The 23,017-nt window shown below is 41.5% G+C and overlaps 1 protein-coding gene across 1 annotated transcript in view; it reads left to right on the top strand.

Moving 5' to 3' along the window:
- The window catches only part of OLFML2A (olfactomedin like 2A), a 532,150-nt gene that overhangs the window by 270,272 nt on the left and 238,861 nt on the right, over window positions 1-23,017 (top strand). The window contains exon 4 of the mRNA XM_073600361.1: window positions 15,634-15,810. Coding sequence (XP_073456462.1) covers window positions 15,634-15,810 — 177 coding nt within the window. The remainder of the gene's footprint in view (window positions 1-15,633; window positions 15,811-23,017) is intronic.

Here is a 23,017-nt window from a genome sequence, read left to right as displayed (position 1 = left end):
CTGTATGTTGTGGTCGTTCAGGTGCTTATCTAATAGTTTCTTGAAACTATCAATGCCCCCCGCTGAGACCACCGCCTGTGGAAGGGAATTCCACATCCTTGACGTTCTTACAGTAAAGAACCCTCTACGTAGTTTAAGGTTAAACCTCTTTTCTTCTAATTTTAATGAGTGGCCACGTGTCTTGTTAAACTCTCTTGCGCAAAAAAGTTTTATCCCTAATGTGGGGTCACCAGTACATTATTTATAAATTTTAAATCATATCAATTCTCAAGCGTCTCTTCTCCAGAGAGAATAAGTTCAGTGCTTGCAACCTTTCCTCATAACTAATATCCTCCAGACCGTTTATTAGCTTAGTCGCCCTTCTTTGTACTCGCTCCATTTCCAGTACATCCTTCCTGAGGAACGGTGCCCAGAACTGGACAGCATACTGTAGGTGAGGCCAGACCAGAGTCTTGTAGAGCGGGAGAATTATCGTATTATCTCTGGAGTTGATCCCCTTTTTAATGCATGCCAATATTCTATTTGCTTTGTTAGCAGCAGCTTAGCATTGCATGCCATTGCTGAGCCTATCATCTACTAGGACCCCCAGGTCCTTTTCTATCCTAGTTTCCTCCAGAGGTTCTCCCCCCAGTGTATAGATTGCATTCATATTTTTGCCACCCAAAAGCATTATTTTACATTTTTCTACATTGAACCTCATTTGCCATGTAGTTGCCCACCCCATTAATTTGTTAGATCTTTTTGCAAGGTTTCCACATCCTGCGGAGAAGTTATTGCCCTGCTTAGCTTAGTATCACCTGCAAATACAGAGATTGAACTGTTTACCCCATCCTCCAGGTCGTTTATGAACAAATTAAATAGGATTGGTCCCAGCACAGAACCCTGGGGGACCCCACTACCCACCCCTGACCATTCCGAGTACTCCCCATTTATCACCACCCTCTGAACTCGCCCTTGTAGCCAGTTTTCAATCCATGTACTCACCCTATGGTCCATGCCAACGGACCTTATTTTTTACAGTAAACGTTTATTATTATTATTATTATGATACAGGATTTATATAGTGCCGACAGTTTACGCAGCGCTTTACAACATTAGGGCAGACAGTACAAGTACAATACAATTCAATACAGGAGGAATCAGAGGGCCCTGCTCCTTAGAGCTTACAATCTAAGAGGGAGGGTCAAGTTATACAAAAGGGTAATAGCTGAGGGGGATGAGCTAGTGGAGAAAATAGTGCAGTTGTTAGATGGAGGCAGGATAGGCTTCTCTGAAGAGGAAAGTTTTCAGGGATCGCCTAAAAGTGGATACATTTGGAGACAGTCTGACAGATTGGGGTAGGGAATTCCAGAGGGTGGGCGAGGCTCGGGAGAAGTCCTGGAGGTGGATATGGGAGGAGGTGATGAGGGAGCTAGAGAGCAGGAGATCTTGGGAGGAACGGAGATGGCGTTTAGGTTGGTATTTTGAGACTAGGTTAGTGATGTAGCTGGGGGCACAGTTGTGGATGGCTTTGTAACTTATTGTTAGTATTTTGAATTTAATTCGTTGGGCGAGTGGTAGCTAATGGAGGGATTGGCAGAGAGGGGTAGCAGACACTGAGCGGTTTGTAAGGTGGATGAGTCTGGCAGCAGCATTCATGATGGACTGAAGGAGGATAGTCTATTTAAAGGTAAGCCAATGAGGAGTGAGTTGCAGTAGTCAAGGCGAGAGATAGGCCTCTTTCACACGAGGGATCCGTATGTCCGTTTTTCATCCTTCTGTTTTCGGATGAAAAACGGACATACATGTATCCCTATGGAGCGTCGGATGTCAGCGGTGACATGTCCGCTGACATCCGACGCGCTCCCATCCGAAAAGTGTAACGGAGGAAAACCATACTTTTCCATCCGTTTTCGGATCGGATCGGGTGACGACGGACACTACCGTCCGTCATCATCCGATCCCCCTCTGACAGGTCCGTAGCTGCACAGAAACTAATAAGGTGGTGGTCGGAGAGAGGAAAAGGATTGTTTGAGAAGTTGCATGGAGTGCATAGGTAAGAGAATACGTTTATGGGGAACTGTGTCAAATGCTTTTGCAAAATCCAGATACAACACATCTCTGGGCCTTCCTTTATTTAGATGGCAACTCACCTCCTCATAGAAGGTTAATAGATTGGTTTGGCAAGAACGATTCTTCATGAATCCATGCTGATTACTGCTAATGATACCATTCTCATTACTAAAATCTAATATATATCAATTGCAGCCTCACTGTACCATCAAACGCAGTGACTGTGCCATCAAACGCAGCCACTGTGCCCATTAATTGCCGCCACTGTGCCATAATAAAACGCAGCCACTGTGCCCATGAATTACCACCACTGCACCATCAAACGCAGCCACTGTGCCCATCAAACGCAGCCACTGTGCCCATCAAACGCAGCCACTGTGCCCATCAAATGCAGCCACTGTGCCCATCAAACGCTGCCATTGTGCCCCATCAAACGCAGCCACTGTGCCATATCAATTGCTGCCAGTGTGCCCCCCCACCCACTGTCTGCACTTACCCTGTCTCGGTGGGACAGCTCCTTGATGTCTTCTCCCGTCCTCTCTTCCCGTCCTCTGCTATGATTGGACGCCTGATAGGCATCCAATCACAACGCCTGTCATTTCAGCCAATCAGGTGACAGGTAACAGATCCGGGCACCTGATTGGCGGAGAGGCGGTTTAGTGTTAGGAAAGCAAATATTCAGTTGCTTTTCTAATACAGTTGAGTGACCTGCGAGCGCCCAGCATGGCTTGTTGTATTGTTCTTCTGTGTATTCTTGCCTTCTCCTTCTTTATCACGTCTGCTTCTGTCAGGTCCTTGCTCTTACCATTTTTGTCAATTATCGTGCCCATCTTTGCACAAAATTTTCCCTTTATCTCCAATTTTCCTGCAAAGCTCTCTAGTCTTTCCCATTCTGTTGCTTTCCTCTAATTCTTTGCATTGATTGTTTAGGAAGGTCTTTTTGTCTCTTCTTGCTATCATCTTTAAGTCTGCATTCAGTTGGGTATATTTTCCCCTTTCTCCGTTACCTTTTGCCTTCCTTCTTTATTCATCTATTTGTATAGCCTCATCAGATAGCCACTTTCCTTTCTTGCATTTCTTCTTCTTTGGGATGGTTTTCATTGCTGCGTCTTGTACGATGTTACACACTTCCTTCCATAATTCCTCACTGTTTATCAGATCTAATCCCTAAAATCTGTTTGTCACCTCCACGGAGTATTCTCAAGGGATCTGATTTAGATCATATCTGAATTGTCTAGTCGTGTTTCGCACTTTCTTCAATTTAAGCCCGAATTTTGCCATAAGAAGCTCATGGTCTAAGCCACAGTCAGCTCCAGGGCTTGTTTTGACTGACTGACTGTATAGAGCTTCTCCATCTTTGACTGCAGAGAATATAATCAATCTGATTTCTGTATTGACCATCCAGTGATGTCCATGTGTAGAATCCCCTTTTTGGTTGTTGGAAAAGAGTGTTTGTTATTACCAGTGTGTTCTCTTGACAAAACTCTATTAGCCTTTGTCCTGCTTCATTTTGTGCTCCAAGGCCATATTTACCTGTTATTCCGGATATGTTTGACTTCCTACTTTACCATTCCAATCTCCCATTATGAGAGGGATATTTTTTTTGCAGTTGGTTCTCAAAGGTGTTGTAGATCTTCATAAAAGTGGTCAAAGTCACCTTCTTCAGAATCAGAGCTTGGTGCGTAAACTTGGATTATTGTAAAGTTCAGTGGTTTGCCTTGTATACGGACTGAGATCATCCTCTCGTTTTTGGGATTGTACCCCAGTACTGATTTCCTCACTATTTTGTTGACTATGAGGGCTACACCATTTCTTCTGAGAGATTCTTGTCCACAGTTATAGATATGGTAGTCATCTGAGTTGAATTCACCCATTCCAGTCCATTTTAGTTCAATAATTCCCAAGTTATCGATGTTTAATTTTGCCATCTCCTGTTTGACCACATCCACCTTACCTTGATTCATTGATCTTACATTCCAGGTTCCTATGCAGTATTCTTTACAGCATTGGACTTTCCTTTCGCTCCTACCATCCACAGCTGAGAGTCCTTGCAACTCTGGCCCAGCCATTTCATAAGTTCTGAAGCTACTTGTATTTGCTCTCCGCTCTTCCCCAGTAGCATATTAGACCCTTTCCGGTCTGGAGGACTCATCTTCCGGTGTCATATTTCTTGGCAAGGATACTGGAGTGGGTTGCCATTTTCTATTCCAGTGGATCACGTTTTGTCAGAATTCTCCGCTGTGACCTGTCTGTCTTGGCTGAGAATAGACGGTATAGCTCGTAGCTTCACTGAATTATGCAAGCCCCTTCACCACGGCAAGGCAGTGATCCATAAATGGGAAGAAATACATAAATTAATTCAATTACATGTTTGGGAGATGCCTTTAAGCTGTATGTGGTGTTATGGAACAGTACGATTTTCACAGACAGTGTCAGCTTCAACATATTCTGGCATCGCATATTTTGGATGCGTAATAGATATTTTTACCTTTCACTTCTAGTTTGGCTTAAATACAGTAGCAGCACCTCAACCTGATTAATTGGAGTTTGGAAATAAGCTTTTTAGTTAGTGTTGGCTGCAGCACCTGATTTTACAGTTGAATGATGGAAGTAGCCAACACAGCAGATCTAAAAGCTATGTAAAAGTTTACTCTTCAAAAAAAAAAAAAAAAAATAGAAAATAATAAAGATAAAACCCTCAAGCTTGTAGAAATAAACCAGTGGCACAAATTACTATATAGTGTGTTGTGAGCTTATTTTTTCTCAATACACACTGCATGGTCTTAAAAGTGTAATAGAATGTCAAAACAGAATCACCTTCAAAACCACAACCCCATATTCATTGAACCTCCTCCCTATTCCCACATATTCAGCACATATTCAAAATATAGACTTCAGAAATTGGCTAGCACCAGGACAGTACATGAGCACTTCAAATAGGCAGCCGATAGCAAGACAGGTTACATAGTTATATAGTTAGCAAAAGACAAGTTCATCTAGTTCAACCATTAAAAAAAAAAAAAAAAAAGATTATATATATATATATATATATATATATATATATATATATATATATATATATCTCATACAATCCCACATCCCCAATCCTATACCCAAAAAGCAGGATCCAATTTGCTACAGCAGCGGAAAAAAATTCTTTCCTGATCCCAGAGAGGCAATCGGATTTTCCCTGGATCAACTTTACCTATAAATGTTAGTACCCAGTTATATTATGTACATATCGGAATGAATCCAGGCCTTTCTTAAAGCAATCTACTGAGCTGGCCAGAACCAACCACCTCTGGAGGGAGTTTATTCCACATTTTCACAGATCTTACTGTGAAGAAACCTTTCCGTATTTGGAGATGAAATCTCTTTTCCTTTAGATGTAAAGAGTGCCCCCTTGTCCTCAGTGTTGACCGTAAAGTGAATAACTCAACTCCAAGTTCACTATATGAACCCCTTATATATTTATACATGGTGATCATATCCCACCTTAATCTCCTCTTCTCAAGAGTGAATATATTCAGTTCCTCTATTCTTTCCTCATAGCTGAGCTCCTCCATGCCTCTTATCAGTTTGGCTGCCCATCTCTGCACTTTCTCCAGTTCCCCGATATCCTTTTTGAGAACTGGTGCCCAAAAGTGAACAAATTGGTAAAGCAGATCCCTGAAGATTTTGTTAACAAAGTTTTGGAACACTGCTGGGGCGTTACACAAACCAAAGGGCATGACCAAGTACTCGTAATGCCCATCTCTAGTGTTAAACATAGTTTTCCATTCATCCCCTTCCCGTATTCGGATCAAATTGTATGCACCCCTGAGATCCAACTTGGTAAAAATGGAGGCACCGTTCAACCTGTCAAATAGTTCCGATATTAGGGGTAGGGGGTATCGATTTTTGATCGTTACTGCGTTTAGGCCTCGGTAGTCAATGCAGGGTCTTAGGGTACCATCCTTTTTGGCAACAAAAGAGAACCCTGCTCCTGCAGGCAATGAGGATTTCCAGATGAATCCTTTTTCTAGATTTTCTGCAACATACTCAGACATGGCCTGGGTCTCTGGGATGGACAGAGGGTAGGTACGACCCCTGGTTAGAGCTGCTCTTGGAACAAGGTCAATGGCACAGTCAAAGGACCTGTGAGGAGGAAGCACCTCAGCTGAATTTTTACAGAACACATCCCGGAAATCGCTACATGCAGCGGGAAGGGCAGAGGATACTGAGGTGGTAGCCACGGGAAGTCTCCCCTTAGGGGCAACCTTGAGTAGGCAGGAAGAGCAACAGGAGGGACCCCAAGCCAGGATCTGCCCAGAAGTCCAGTCAATGTGTGGAGAGTGGAGCTGCAACCAAGGAAGCCCCAATTCGATAGGGGTTGAGACCTTGGGAAGGATAAGAAAGGATATCCACTCCTGGTGGAGTATCCCTACCAACATCTTAACAGGAGGGGTCTGGAAGAGGATAGGGCCCCCTGGAAGAACAGTGCCATCAATCGCCGAGACCACCAATGGAGTGGTGAGGGGTAAAAGGGTAAGGTTCATGGAAGATGCAGTTCTCCAGTCCATAAAGTCGCCAGCAAATCCTGAATCTAGATAAGCCAAGGCCGAGTGGGAGGAAACGCCAACATGAAGAAACACCGAAAGAAGGAGACGAGAAGATGACTTTTCTGAGTCCAATACTCCACCTTCCAGATGTATTACTCAAGCTTTTCCTGGATGAAATGAGCATGTGTCACGAAAATGACCTTTGCCCCCACAGCAGAGACACAGGCCCAGAGTGCTGCGCCTGACACGTTCCTCGGGGGATGGCCTGGTCTGGCCCAGCTGCATGGGTTCCTTAGTTGGCAGGAGACAGGACGAAAAGAGGGGGGCTCGGGCTGACTAAGGAGCAAGGAGTGCTGGCGTCGCTTTTCTAGGGTCCTTTCCTGAAAACGAATATCAATCTCGTTACACAGGGAGATAACTTCGTCCAGATCAATGGGGATGGTTCTTCCTGCTAATTCATCCTTCACTCTATCAGAAAGGCCATGCAGAAAGGTTGCGACTAAGGCCTCATTGTTCCAGCTCAGCTCAGCCGTTAGTATGCGGAAATGAAGAGCATACTGTCCCATAGAAGCAGACTCTTGGCGAAGACATAAAAGGGCGCTGGCCGCTGAAGAGACATGACCTGGTTCCTCAAAGATATTCCGGAAGAGTTTCAGAAAATTAGAGAGGCTGGAAACCACTGGGTCTTTCCTCTCCCACATAGGGGCAGCCCAAGCTAAAGCCTCGCCGGACAGGAGAGAAATAATATAGACTACTTTTGCCTGATCAGACTGGAAGTTTTGGGGTTGGAGTTCGAAATCAATGGTACACTGGCTAAGGAACCCTCTGCAGGCCTTGGAATCCCCAAAGTAACGGGACGGAGCTGGTAAGTGCAAAGGGTTAGCGGCTGCGACTGTAAGCGGAGCTGATACGGCAGCCGATTGCGGTTGTGGAACCGGGGAGCCTAAGGAGGCTTAAAGTTGTTCAAAGCGGGAAGCCAAATCCTGAAGGAATCGCATCACCTGTGTCTGATTAGATTCCTGGGTCTCGAGTCTGTGGACTATGCCCTGCAGCTGATCATCGGCAGGTAGCAGCACATCAGACGAGTCCATGGCTGTGCAAACTGTCAGGTCACCTGTATCCAGGTGACAGATGCACCCCATTGGGGTCAGTAGTGCACCGCTATGATAGTGGACCCTAAGGCTGACTGCTGCGGATGGAACTCGGGGTGGTTCAGGAAGGCAGGTCCCCTGGAGCACCAACACGGATCCCACAGTGAGTTCGAGCATAGATTCCCCAAGGCGCGGAGTCTAAGAGCCAGCAGGTGTTCACCAGAGCCTCTAGTGGTGAGGATGGACTGGGCTGCAACTGGCTCCAGGTCGCAGCCCCCAGGGTCTCCCAGCTCACGCTCACGGTAGGCTACAGAAGGATGGAGAGGAAACAGCAGCCCAGGACAGCAAGGGATAGTAAGGAGGTAGCCAAATGTCGGGGCAACTAGCAGACAAGGATAACAGAGAACACGCCAATAGTCAGGGTCACAGCCAAACAGGGATAGTCAAGAACGCGCCAAAGGTCAGGGTCACAAGCAGATAGGGAGAGTCGGCAACACGCCAAGATCGGTAACAGAGACAGAGACAATCTTAGAGCACATGGCAAACAGGAAGCCAAACACACAATATTGCACGGCAAGGCAGGCTTGGAGAATATGGTGCTAAATAGTGGTTCCTGTTGAGGCTAGGGTGGAGCCACACAGAGGGAAGATTACTTAAGCATGCAGGTGTGAGAGTACAAGCCTCAAGGCTGATACACAGACCAGGTAAGAGACAGACAGGTCATGAATGTATTACTGCAAGGTCATGACATCCCCCCAGTTGTACTTCCCCTGGTATGTATGATGCATGCATATTCTTAGCCCCCAAGTGCAAAATTTTACATTTATCAACATTAAACCCCATCTGCCACATAGTTGCCCAATTAGACAGTGCATTGAGGTCAGCTTGTAAATTGGAGACATCCTGTATGGATGTTATTCCACTGCATAGCTTAGTGTCATCTGCAAAGACAGAAATGTTACTTTTAATCCCAGACCCTATATCATTTAAAAAAATATTAAAAAGTAAGGGTCCCAGCACTGAACCTTGGGGTACACCACTGATAACCTTAGACCAGTGGCGGCTGGTGCTCAAATATTTTGGGGGGGCGCAAACAAACTGAAAAATTCTGAAAAAAAAAACATCAATTGCAGCCTCACTGTACCATCAACTGCAGCCACTGTGCCCATCAATTGCCGCCACTGTGCCTTCAAACGCATCCACTGTGCCATCAAACGCAGTCACTGTGCCCTCAAACGCAGTCACTGTGCCCTCAAACGCAGCCACTGTGCCCTCAAACGCAGCCACTGTGCCTTAAAACGCAGCCACTGTGCCTTCAAATGCAGCCACTGTGCCATCAAACGCAGCCACTGTGCCCATCAATTTCCGCCACTGTGCCATCAAATGCAGCCACTGTGCCATCAAATGCAGCCACTGTGCCCCATAAAATGCAGCCACTGTGCCCATAAAATGCAGCCATTGTGCCCATCAATTGCCGCCACTGTGTCATCAAATGCAGCCACTGTGCATCAAATGCAACCACTGTGCACCATAAAATGCAGCCACTGTGCCTATCAATTGCCGCCACTGTGCCCATCAATTGCAGCCACTGTGCCATATCAAACACTGCCAGTGTGCCCCCCGCCGGCCTGCCATCAGCACTTTCCTGTCTCGGTGCGACCGCTCCCTGATGTCCTCTTCCGTTCTCTCTTCCCGTCCTCTGCTATGATTAGATGCCTGGCGTCTAATCACAGTGCCTGTCATTTCAGGTGAGGGTTAACAGATTCGAGCACCTGATTGGCGGAGAGGCGCTTTAGTGTTAGGAAAGCGAAGATTCATTCGCTTTTCTAACACAGCTGAGTGACCTCCGTATCCAGTAGATGCCTTCTATGGGGAAACGCGTTGGGTGGAGCATAGTCTTGTGACGTCATCATGCTGAACAGCTGGCTGGTATACACCGCAGCTACTTCAAAAACCTTTCTTACCTGCTGTGATTTTATGGATTTTATAGTTGTATGATCCGTTCGGAAATACAGATTTTTGTTGGAACATACTGCACCAAGAAGCACTCTTCTGTTCCTCATTACATGAGACCTTCCAGATCCTTGCTTTCATAAAGAGTGATCCCGGGAGTGAGGTTTCCCTCCGTTGGTTCCTTGGTAACAGGTGGACATCTCCCTGTCGTGAGACTATTACAAGCTGACCTGCCGGCAGGCTAATGCACAGGTGTTTCTGATCTCTATCACTTGAGATCCAACTTATCTGGTAAGCAGTTTGTATTATTACATCTTACACCGCATTTCAGATGGTCGGATTGAAGAGTATGTGCCCTGTTTTCTGGAGATTTATATAAGGACTCCCTTCTGCTGAACTTTTTTTCAAATATTATATGGACTTTTTTTTCAGATATTTCTTGTGTGTTGCTATACACATATTTATTGACTTTATTATGTTGAGGTTTGTTCCTTGATTTGCACAAGTTTTATTTATATACCGTATATATTTTTTGGCTTTTAGTAGTTGATTTGTGCACCTTTTTTCTCATTTTGTCAAGGCATTAATTTAGCCTGTCAAAGCTAAAAGTGCAGAGCTGTGTGTGTCAGTATCGCCACCAGAGCCACCTGGTCAAAATAGTATATTGCAACCTGCCTTGATTGATGAAGCATCATCTCAATGTCACATAGCTAAAAGTGTGCTTACACCATATGATGCGTATAAAAATGTGGTGTTTTGGCTAATGAATCCCAGGTTCCTGTGGGGCCTTCCAGAGCAGGTGATACAGCGCTGTGGAGCACTCATGATAGAACCACAATGGACTGAGATGGTTGATGCGAGACGCACTCACAATACTAAAAAATGTGACCATGCATTATAAGACTATGGTGGGTAATAACAGGGTAGACATAACACCCGCTATGTCCAATGGTGGATCGCAGAATGTGGTCATGGATGCATTAGCCCCTGCAAAGTTTAATTCCCTCCAGTCTGAAGGACCAGTTAAGGGTGCTGGCATGGTGGATGTCTTATCCACAACCTTCCAAGCTGCAGTGGATGAGTTCTTCCACATCTTCAAAAGGGGTTTAATCCCTAAAAAGGGTCATGCATTTAGATGTGGAATGTACTAAGATGTCTAATACATGGGTGTCTCCACCGCAGTCGGACCAAGTGGTACTGCATAGTACCAATGGGTGGAGCCTGGTATGCTGGGTAACCTTGATTAACAAAGCAATTGGTTATTGCTTATTCACAGTTTGGCATAGAATCTCCCGATTCCCTTTGAGGGTGGTTCCAGTTACTGATCGGTATGGAAGGCACTCAGGAGAACTGTTGGAAATATCAAAGGTCTCTCTGCCTGATGCAGTGACTAGGAACACTCCTGCTGGTGCAGTCCGAGGTGCGGCTGAGCAGTGGTCAGTAGAGGGTGCAGATACTCTCTTACCCACTAGATTTTATGAAAACGAAGGACCCGGAATAGATGCGGCAGTAGTGGAGATACTTTCTGTTACTGGCAAAGGGGTATGAGTAAAGGTACCTGGAGACACTGTGGGGGGAAAGTGCTAAAGATATTGGGTGCTATAACAATGTAATGTGTACACCAGTCTGCATAAGAAATGTTTATGTAGGAATGGTTTATGCTTGGATCAGGGTGATTTTTTAGTACAGTTGCTCATGGCATGTTGGACACCAGGTGAGGTGGAGTGGTGCAATGGTTCCGTGTGGTATAGTCACTGTCCCTGTGTGGTCCCTCCTCAAGTCTGGTCCTAAAAAATACTGAGAAAGAAAGCAATGATGATATTGAAGTTGTGACTTTAGAATTTAGGATCTGTTAATGATTGGTACTGTTAACAATGATTTGGTTGTCATGGGTAACCAGAGAAAGGATTTTGAACCTGAAAGGCCTATGGTGAAGAGTAAAACTGGTACCAGTGAGGAAAAAAGTGGCTTCTCATCAGGGGCAGTATAAAAAGTAAGTTCTCTACAACCTCAAAAAAGTGAGTTGAAAGGAAGGATCAGAAAATGCAGAGTTCCCCCAGAAAAAGTGATTAAGCCCAGGGACCCCAAAAGAAGATGAGAAGGCTGAGTTTGAGTCGTGGGCAGGATGGAATCTCCAAACCCAGTGTCTACGTGTTGTGGACAACCAGCAGGGTCTGTACCCAGGTGCACACAGCCCTTATAACGATGGGCTGGTGACAGTGGATGGTAGGTTTTGGAGCTGTTTAAAGACAGAATCTTGTCAGGGGAGCTGGGAGTAACTGGTGGAGACTGCAGCCCGTGTGAGGGGGATTCTGTGCGCAAGCACTGCTGTGGATGAGTAAGTGGATCCCAACGTGTTTCGCCGGTGAGGCTTTTTTAGGGGAAAATAGATGAGAGGTTTTGATGAAAAGTTGTGGTCAAAAAGATAATCGCTATGATAACACAGTTGCACATCACACCGATCAAAGAGTCAAACACTGTCTGAGTCCTGTAAATATAGCTATTAGACAGTATTGTGTAACAAAGGGGCTTCAGATGTCTTCTGCTTATATAAGAATATATTCAGCACCGCTCAGACTGCACGATCATATTCTTTGGCGTCATTTTCCAAGACTAAAAGTATACCATGGTAAATTTTGGGTTTTTTGACCAAATGGGCAAGTATGTTCAGTCTCTTTGTTTATGGTATTTAAAGGGACCTTTACATTACGGGTCATATGGGAGGATATATTCTTAGCTAAGCAGAGGCCATCTGAAGCCCCTTTGATAATATCTAAAATCTACATTTAATTTTATTTTTTTACAGTTTCTCTTTATTCTAGTTAACTGACCCATATTACTACTTCACTAGGAATGATGACAGCTGTATTTGGGGATAAACCCATTACAATCAGTAAAAAAGTTTAGTACAAATATTATTATTCTGAATAAGTATAGAAATGGACCAAACACCCCCCTGTTTGATTCGCAGCAGAACTCCCAAACCAGGGAAAAAAGTTCTGACCCGAACGGCGAACTCCATTAAAGTCAATGGGAACCGAAAAGGAAAGAGTGCCCATTTTGAAGGCTTATATGCAAGTAATTGGCCATAAAAAGGGTATGGGGGTCATGGTACTGCCCTGGGGGACATGTATCAGTGCAAAAATGTTTTTTAAAACAGTTGTTTTTTCAGGAGCAGTGATTTTAATGGTGCTTAAAGTGCAACAATAAAAATGAAAAATTACTTTAAATATAGTGCCTGACCTTAGTCTACCTGTAAAGTTGTGCATCTGTAGCATATATAGAGCATGCTGCCGCAAAAATGACAAGAAAAAAACGAGTCAATCACATTTATAATGACTTGTGGTTGCAATTGCCGTCACCGGCGATAAAAAAAAAAAAAAGAAGGAAAAAAATGTTTTAACAAATGGTGTGAGCAAGCGCCCCCCCCCCCCCGAACCATACCAGGTCACATGCCCTCAACATGCCTGGGGGGTGGGTGCTTTCGGGTGCGGGCAGCGTGATTCACATTGGTGGACACTGTTTTTTTTTTTATGTTATTTTTAAAAAAAGGAATTGTCAAAAATGGTGTGTGTGTTTTTATTACTTTTTAATGCCTTTTTGGTGAATGGGTAGGGGTACTATGTTCTGTATTACTCATACACTCTGGGGGCCCCCTTGTTAAGCTTCCAGATTCCGATAAGCCCTCTGTCCACAAACCCCTCATACCCACCCGCCATGAGTGTGGGGATGAAGCCCTCGTCCCCATCAAAATGGAGACAAGATGCTTTGGGGTGGGGGGCAGAGCCCCCCCCCGCCCCACAGTACCCACCCTCCCATATTGGGGGCATGTGGCCTGGTATGGTACAGGAGGGGGGCTCGTCTCCCCCTTAACTGACCTGCCGGGCTGCTTGTTCAGATGAGGGTCTGGTATAGATTTGGGGGGGGGGGCACACTTTTCTTTTTTTACCAGCAATTTTTTTTTTTTTTTTTTTACTCAGCTGTCAGCAGGGAAACCCATTGACAGCTGATGACTCATCATTGTTAAGGATGCCACCGCCAGGTTCCTGGCCCCGCTACTTAAAGCAGAACTTCAGTCCTTTTTTCATCTTTCCATCTATTAAATCCTCTGCCCTTGTTTTAACTTTGGATAGTAAAACATTTTTTTTCTGCCAGTAAATACCTTATATAGCCCACTTCCTGTAAAAAGCCTAGGCTTATGACATCATGCACAGCTCTCACAGTTTGCCAGGAAGGGAGGGGGGATGAGTCATAAGAGGGCCAATGAGAGCTGCAGAGCTGGAGGTGTGTGTCTGTGTAAATCCAGGAAGTGAACAGGCAGCAGCTTCAGCTGCCCACAGTTAAAATGGATGCAGCCAGACTCAGTGGAGGGAGATTTATGCAGCATATTTGGCAAGTACATAATTACAAATTACGTGAGCAGACTGCAGTTCCTCTTTAATACCAGCTTATACTATGCCCTGATTGGGCAAAGCTTTTCCCAATCAGGGTGCAAAATGCACTGTTTCCTTATTTACTTCCCAATTCTATGTTAAAATGATGTCCATTCGAACCTTTCAAAAGTCTTACCAAACTCTATTAGTTTCCTCTCCAGCTAAAACATAGCCATATAACACTTCAAATCAAATCTGGCATTTTCTACCAAATGCATAATCCTTCCCTCACATATGCATACAGTGGAACCTTGGATTACGAGCATAATCCATTCCAGGAGAATGCTTGTAATCCAAAGCACTCGCATAGTAAAGCGAGTTTCCCCATAGGAGTCAATTGAAACCAAGATAATTTGTTCTGCATTGACTTCTATTGCATGCAATACTGCATGTGGCCAGATGTGGGGGGGGGGGAGGGCGCTGGAGAGCCTTGGAAATACCGGGGACAGCTCGGCTGAACTCTGAACCATTCCGATTGTCACCGGCGCCCCCTCTGGCTAAATGCGGTACTGCACACCACATTAGCTTGAATTCTGCTCGTTTTGCGAGACAACACTCGCAAACCGAGTCAGGACTTTAAAAAAAAGTTGCTCGTCTTTCAAAACACGTTACTCGTTAACCAAGGTTCCATTGTATAAAGATTAGCAAGACTGTGACCATTTTTTACTCACATAGCTATTCCTTTCCTTTGGAGGTAAAAAACCCCATTGCACCAGAAATAGTTTTGACTTAAAGAGAACTGGAAACATTCCAGAATGGTAAATGATTATTAGGATATTATACCAATGAAATAGGAAGTGCTTGGAATAGGATTTTTTAAAAATGATAAATAAATCCTTCCGCCTTTAGCACTTCAGAAAGTCCATCAAAATGCATCAAGTCGGGTGGTGACATCATCATAAGTTATGAATTTTTGGAGTTATTTATATAAAAAGTGCTGCGTATAGCACCATTTCATGGGGTATATATATATATAATTTTTTTTTTTTTTTTTTTTTTTTGAGGCGATCATTTTTTTTTTTTGTATATTCTTTATTTAAGTAAAGAATTCAGGTTTGACAATAAAATACATACATGACTGCAGTGTTCACAGTATCAGTAAATGGAATACATATCTAAATAATGAACAATATAGTTCAAGTGTCACAAATAATAAATAAACAAAAAAATAAGGTATAAAATCAGTAATAAGTTAGAGAATTAAGTTATTGAGGCTATCATGAGGTGGTAAATGAATCGAGAGATGGAAGAGGAATACTGCTATAAACAAAAGCATTTAGACCTTCTTGTTATAGAGGGATCTCCATGTGATGAGTTTTGACTTTATGAGGCAAATAGAAATTTGAAGTTATTTTCTTGGGTGGTAGTTCTTGTCAGAATCTTTTAAAGATCACTGTGGTTTATTGCTATATCACAGACTTTGAGTGGAACCTTTGTATGATTTTTAAGACATTTTGAACTTTTTACTTGTATTTTTTGGATGGGAATATGATTGCTTAATTTAACTTTTTGTAACCAATATACAGCATGTATGATTTTATTTTTTGTAATATTTCATTTTAGACCATCAAAACGAATTTATCTCGTGAAAATGACTTCATGAAGGAGAGTGTGATAAACCTTTCCAATCAAATGAAGAAATATGATAACTATTCTGATATTATGATGAGTATCAAGAAGGAGATCTCCAATTTGGGATATCAACTGCTTCAAAAGGATGCACCAGAAAACAAAGTACAGGTAACAACCACTGGCTAACATTGATAGATGATTTGTTGATTTATTAAAGCATTTTGAATCTACTGAATTTATTCTTAGTTATTGTGTAGTTCTTATCTTGTAATGTAAAAACCTAAATCAAATTGTACATCCTCTAGGGTGTTGGATTGGCTTTTGTTCTAAAAACTGCCATAGAAAAATATTACAGACTGGTTCCTGTGGGCAAAATCCCTGCTTTGTTTTCCTCCTTTTTTTTTTTTTTTTTTTTTTAATACATGGCCTAGAATGTCCAGTCCCCAAATGAAAAGACTATGTTGTTGTTAGTATGCAATGTGGTTTAGTAAGATGTCTGCTCTTACTGAATGTTTTGTGTTAGCCCAGTGACTAAGTGATATTAAGTCAGACTGACATAAGAATAATAAGATTCATTAACAGACAGTCATATTAGAACATTCAGTAATTCCATAAATACACATAAAGACAGCATTCAGTCAGTGTCTATAATTATTAAGAGACCTAAAAATCTTAATCAGCAGAGTGGATAGTTTTTTTTCGTAACAAAACCTGTTACTTAAAAAAAAACCAAAACCAATACATAAGCTATACAATCTCTAGCTGCACAGCAATATATGAACCAATTATGCAGATATATTAATAAATCGGGACCATGTTGAATTACAGCGTATTATAGCTGCGCCAACATCCAAAAAAAAAAAAAGAGTTAATTTTTATGTAAATAAAATTTAAATACTGTATTTATCGGCGTATAACATGCACCTTAACTTTAAGAGGGAAGTTTCAGAAAAAAAACTTAAATTTTAAAATAAGGGTCAGTGCTCTGCAGCCTCGCCAGTGCCCATCAATGGGCCTGATCTACGACCATCTGCAGCCTCTAACATACCCATGATTGCAGCCTCTAACATGACCATGATTGCAGCCTCTATGGTATACATCTGCAGACTTGCCTTTGCAGATGATTGCAGCCGCGCCAGTGCTAGAGGGGACGAGCACAGGTCTTATTAGCAGCTTGTTTGGCAGAATCAGTCAGTAATGGGAGAAAGAAAGTTGCATGGAGACCATGGGAATTTCTGGTGACAGGTTCTTTGACCTTTGTGCCATTTGCCCTCATTCGTTACCACAGTTCAGTTCCTCTTTAACGGTCGATGTCCACCAGGTAATATAGCATACATTCAGTTACACCCAGTTTCAGCAACCCCTGCTACTTGGAGGGGACGAGCGACACTGGATAACACAGACCCGCAATCTCCTGTGTATCCAGCGCTCAGTCACTCACAGTACCGCCTGGCTCATAGGATGGACAGAGCAGTGGTCCAATGCCGGGCCAGGGGGGCAGGACTGTGCGTGACAGTGCCGGATACACAGGAGATCGCGGCTCTGTGTCATCCAGCGGCACTCGTCCCCTCCAAGTAGCAGGGATTGTGTGCAAGTAATATTTTTTTCCTTGTCAAAAGAAGTTTATTGAGTATACAATGTTATAAAGATACATAAAGTAAGTTTACAAGGATCTATAAAGTAAGCTCATTGTTTTACAGTAGGGTTTCTATAGGTAAATATAATGAAATTTCAAATATTAAACATTGGGTTTACGTAAACCTAAATTAAAGATATATATCATTTCCTTAGTTACTTTTGTAGGTATTTAAATGATTTATACCTACTATACATATTGTTTACAAGTAGAGTGTATATAGGTCAAATAAATTCTGATAATGAGCTTTAATCGTAAGGTGGAGAAAAGGAAAGAAAAAGAAGAAAAAGGGTTGAAAGGTAGAGGTATGGTCCACAAGGTTGTACCGCTTGTCAGTTTAATATTCTTTTTAGTTCTCTTTGAAGCCTTAGAATGGGTGTCTCTGTAAGTCTTTTAATCTGTTACCATGGCAACAGGACAGAGTCATTGAAGTTTGACAGGAACTGTTGTTTTATCCAAGGATGCCAAAGTTTTTCAAATTTTGGAATTTGATTTTGATCGATGGCTACCATCTTAGCATGGGACATTGTATTATTCATTCTGTGAATTGTTTCTGCTAGTACCAATGTAGGAGATTTCCATGCCTTGGCCACTGTTTGTTTTGCAGCCGTTATTAGTTGGATCATAAGTTTGAATTGAGAGAGTGTTAACCATTCCGGTTTTAGATTAAGTAAAGTTAAATATGGATCTGGTTGTATTATTTTTTTAAATATTTTAGATGCAATCACGAAGACTTCCTTCCAGAAGGTTTGGATTACTGGGCACGTCCACCATATGTGTAAATATGTGCCTATTTCTGGGCATCCTCGAAAACAAAGAGCTGAGGTATTAGGTGAATATTTTGCCACTCTAGCAGGTACAAGGTACCAGCGAGTTAGGACTTTATAATTTGTCTCCAGTGCTAAGATGTTGGGTGAAGATGACTTAGATGTGAGCCATATGTTAGACCAGTCCGTGTCTTCTAAAGTTCGTCCCAGGTCCTCCTCCCACCTCTGAACGTAAGAGGGTCTATTAAGATTTGCTACTCCATATAATTGATTATAAAGTGATGAAATTGTAGCTTTAGCAAATGGATCTTTTGTACAGATTGATTCAAAAATGGATAATTGGGATAATGGTGTATCCCCCTTTAGGAATGGTGTATAGAAATTTTTGATTTGGAGATATCTAAATATCTCAGAGTTTGGTAGGTCATATTTTTCTCTAAGCGATGGGAATGAAAGGAATGATTTAGATGCTATGAAGTCATTTAGTGTCTGAATGCCTGATGTTGTCCAAGCTTTAAAAGAATTTGGGTAGATCCATGCCGGATAAAAGGCCGGATTTCTGATAAAAGAAAGGAGAGGATTGTGTGGAGATTGTAACTGATATTTGGTTTTTAGTTTATCCCAGAGAGATAGGAAGTGTTTAGTTATGGGATTATGAATTTTAAAGCGGTCTTTAGGATCAAGCCATAATAAATTTGATATTAATAGTGGGTCATTTTCTGAAGCCTTTATAAATACCCATAATGGGATTTCCTGTTTTGCATGGTATTTGGACAGACTGGCCAAATGTGCTGCTCTGTAGTAGATAGTAAAATTAGGGTATCCCAGACCTCCTTTATTTTTGGGAAGATGTAGTGTGTGTATAGGTATACGTGGTTTAGAAGAGCCCCATATAAACGAAGTTGCTCTTTTTTGTACTATTCTCAAAAAATAGGAAGGAATTGGAATAGGGAGGACTCTGAATAGATAAAGCAATTTGGGTAGAATAGTCATTTTGATTGCATTAATCTTCCCTATCCAGGATAAAGGAAGTTGCGACCATTGTTTTATTAGATTTGTGATCTGTCTTAATACAGGAGGATAATTGGTTGAGAATAAGTCAGAATGAGATGCTGTTAAATGAATTCCAAGATATGGGATTGATTTTTCTGCCCATGTGAATGGGAGTGCAGCCCTAGCCGGGATCAATTCCATGTTTGTGAGTGAAATATTAAGCATTAGGCATTTCTTAGGATTAATCATAAGGCCGGATAGGGCTGCAAATCCATCAAGAGCTGGTATTAAGTTAGGACCAGAGACCTGTGGTGATGATAGAAAAAGTAATATATCGTCTGCAAATATACATAATTTGTGTGTAATACCTCCTACTTCAATTCCAGTTATAGTTTGGTTTGTTCTGATGTATTGGGCCATGGGTTCGAGTATAAGGGCAAATAATAAGGGAGATAATGGGCAACCCTGTCGGGTACCTCTTTCGATATTAAAGGCTTCAGATTTGTATCCAGCATATTTTATATAGGCTTTGGGTTTATTATATAATGCATTGATCCATGTTAAAAAGTGGGGTCCAAAACCCCATTTTTGTAATGAATATTGCATATATTGCCAGGATACTGTGTCAAATGCCCTCTTAATATCGAGAGATAGAAAACATAAAGGGATTTTCCGTTTTTTAGCAATATGTGCCAATAACACTGCCCTGCGTATATTATCGCCTGCCTGTCTATTTGGCATGAAGCCTACTTGATCTCTATGTATTAATTTTCCTATAATGCTATTAAGGCGTTTTGCTATTATTTTTGCTAATAATTTAATATCGAGGTTTAACAGAGAGATAGGCCGATAATTCACACAGGAAGTATCATCAGAAAGGGGTTTTGGGATCATACAAACAATTGCCATTAGTGTTTCTTGCCGAAAAGAATGTCCATCTAGAAGTTTGTTAAACGTTTCAGTGAGAATGGGAGAGAGTATTTCTGAGAATGTTTTATAGTATAAAGCCGAGTAGCCATCTGGGCCTGGTCTTTTGTTAAGTTTTAGGTCTTTTATGGTGTTTGCAACTTCATCTATAGTTATAGGCTCATCCAAACTGCTTTTTTGATTCTGAGATAACTCAGGTAAGGTTATTTTTGAGAAGAAGGATTCAGCCTCTGTAGGATTAAATTCATTGTTTGTCTTATATAAAGTTGCGAGATGTGAGTGAAATTTATGGACTATTTTAACTGGATTACAAGTGTAAACATTTTTTGATAATTTCAAACGTATTGGTTTGAAAGATTTGTTAGTTGAATTTAATGCCCGAGCCAAATATGTACCTGGTTTGTTTGTATTCATGTAGAAATTGTGTGTGGAGCGTTTGAGGGATTTATCAACTGAGAAATAGATCGTATTCCAATCTAGATTTTTCCAGATGAGATTTTGTACTCTGAGATGGATTATCTTGAAATGATATGTAGGCTGCGTTAAAATTGAGTTCTAGTTTTTTTGCTAGATTTTTGCGTTCCCGTTTAAATAGTGCCATTTGTCTTTGTATTGTACCACGCAAGACAGGCTTATGAGCTTCCCACAGTGTTATTGGGGAGATGTCTGTTGTATTATTAATTGATATGTATTCCTTTAAAGCTTGTTCAATGGCCATCTGATGTAGTGGGTGTTTGAGCATTATGTCCGGTAAGTACCACGTTGGGTCATGCGCTTTTGGTATGGCTGAGGCTATAGTAGTGTATACTGCATTATGGTCAGACCCCGGAATCGGAATTATATCTGATGCAATCATTTCTGGTATCATTCCTATTGTTAGAAAAATATGATCTATTCTGGTGAAGGTTTGATGAGGGTGCGAGAAATAAGTGAATTTCTTTTTCATTGGGTTACTTTCTCTCCACGAATCTACCAGATTGTATTTGGAAAGAAGTTGAGAAAAAGGTAATCTAGAGGTTATTTTGGATGGTGTAAAAGGTGATTTATCTAGAAATGGGAGGAGGACCTGGTTCGAATCCCCACACATTATCACTGTTCCTATTTTGTGTGTATTAATCACTTGTAATATATGTGAGAGGAATGGTGTAGGTTGTTTGTTAGGAGCATAGTAGGAAATCACCGTGATTGCTGTATCCATTATATAACCCATGAGTATCAGGTATCTACCTTCTGGGTCTTTAATTTCTGATGATAAGGTGAATGGTGTGGATCGGTGAAATGCAATTAGAGTTCCCCTTTGCTTGGTACAGGCAGAAGCCGTGTAAATTTGTTGATAAAAAGGAGAAATATATTTTGGAGTAGAATCTTTGGTGAAGTGTGTTTCTTGGAGGCATACTATGTGAGCCTTCTTGTTATGAAAAGTACGGAAGGCTTTGGTCCTTTTTTGAGGGACATTTATTCCCTGAACATTCAGGGAAAGTATATTCAGTGGTGCCATGGCAATAGATCAAATAGTTTTGACTTACTTTTTGTTATGCAGAGCTGACTACGCAGATCAACCTGTGTGGACTGAAGAGATGAATAGATAGAAAAGAAACCAGTGAATTCTGGAGTAAAGAGTAAACAAAAAACATATGAGATTAGATGATACATTGTATAAATTATTTTTTGCAAGTAATCACAATTTACCCGTGAAAGAGAATAAATATCTCTCTCAGGGGAATAAGTGCCTTCGTCACACTCCCACATAATATGGTTGGGAGAATGAGGAGGGCTAATGGGGGTACACGGATCTTCCGCTTACAGGAGAGAAGTGCTATGTCAAAAGACATCAAAATGATGTTTCATTAATTGGAGTGCAGAATATAGTTTTTGTTGAAATTATTTATTCCAGGGTGGTTGTATATGGTTAGTCTTGCCCTAGGCTAAATAATTCAGTTAGAAAGGTACTGTTAATAACTTTGGTATTGATGAAGATAGTTTGAATTATTTTGGGATTTTAACCCTTTTAGAGTAAACAATTACATATTTTATTCATATGCAACTGTTTAGATATGTTAACTCATAAAATTGAGGTTATATTGCTTCAGATTAGAATAAACAAAAACATAATTCTAGGAACTAGTTAGGTAATAATATATTTGTTTTAAGAAAAGAAAGAAAAAGCTTCCATTACTTCTGGATTATTGAACATATTTGTCCTAAAAAGTAATAAATCTATTGTTATTACCTGATAATATATAACTGAACAAGAATTTCCTTATTTCACTTATATATTCTAAGGCTATATGAATCAGAAGTAATAAGAAATATAACTGGAATGTAACATGATCCCACACAGTGTGTGACTATCAGAATGCAGTTACATTCAGTTATAAATATAGGTTTTTTATAGAGAACCATCTCTTAGTATAATAAATGAAGAGATATCAGGAATTAGGATGTCAGTCCATTGAATCTTCTTGGTCCATGGATGATGTGGCATAACGGCCTCTTTTGTGAGAATGATGATTCCCATTTTGTTCTGAAATTTTCTGGGTGCTGCCTGAAGGTGAAGATGATGCCATTCTTCTGCGTGTGGGTTCTGTCAGATTTAATTTTAAAAGGGTTTGTTGTAGTTCATCTGCTGATCTGCTTCTGTAAATTGTACCTTGGTAGTTAAATCTGACTGAAAAGGGGAAACCCCATTGATACATAATGTTGTGGCGTTGCAGTTCCATTAGTTGGGGTTTCATGGATCGTCTTTTAGTAATAGTAAGTTGGGATAGGTCAGCAAAAATTTGATAATTGTGTCCTTGAAAATTAAGTTCCTTTTTTTCTCTTGCAGCAATTAGTATTTGTTCTTTCGTTCTGTAATAATGAAATTTTGTGATTATATCACGTGGGGGTCCATCTTTATTTTTGGCTGTGAGGGCTCTGTGTACTCTGTCCAGTTCTAAACGTTCAATAGGGATATCTGGCTTTAGTTCTTGTAATAGAGCAGTAATAGTAGATTGCAGGTCTGTCACAGTTTCAGGTATTCCCCTTATGCGCAAGTTTGAACGTCTGGCTC

Source organism: Aquarana catesbeiana, linkage group LG09 (assembly GCF_042186555.1).
Source record: "Aquarana catesbeiana isolate 2022-GZ linkage group LG09, ASM4218655v1, whole genome shotgun sequence".
In the NCBI taxonomy this organism is placed as follows: Eukaryota; Metazoa; Chordata; class Amphibia; order Anura; family Ranidae; genus Aquarana; species Aquarana catesbeiana.
Note: the sequence above shows the minus strand (reverse complement) of the source record. Positions and strands in the feature narration are given on the sequence as shown.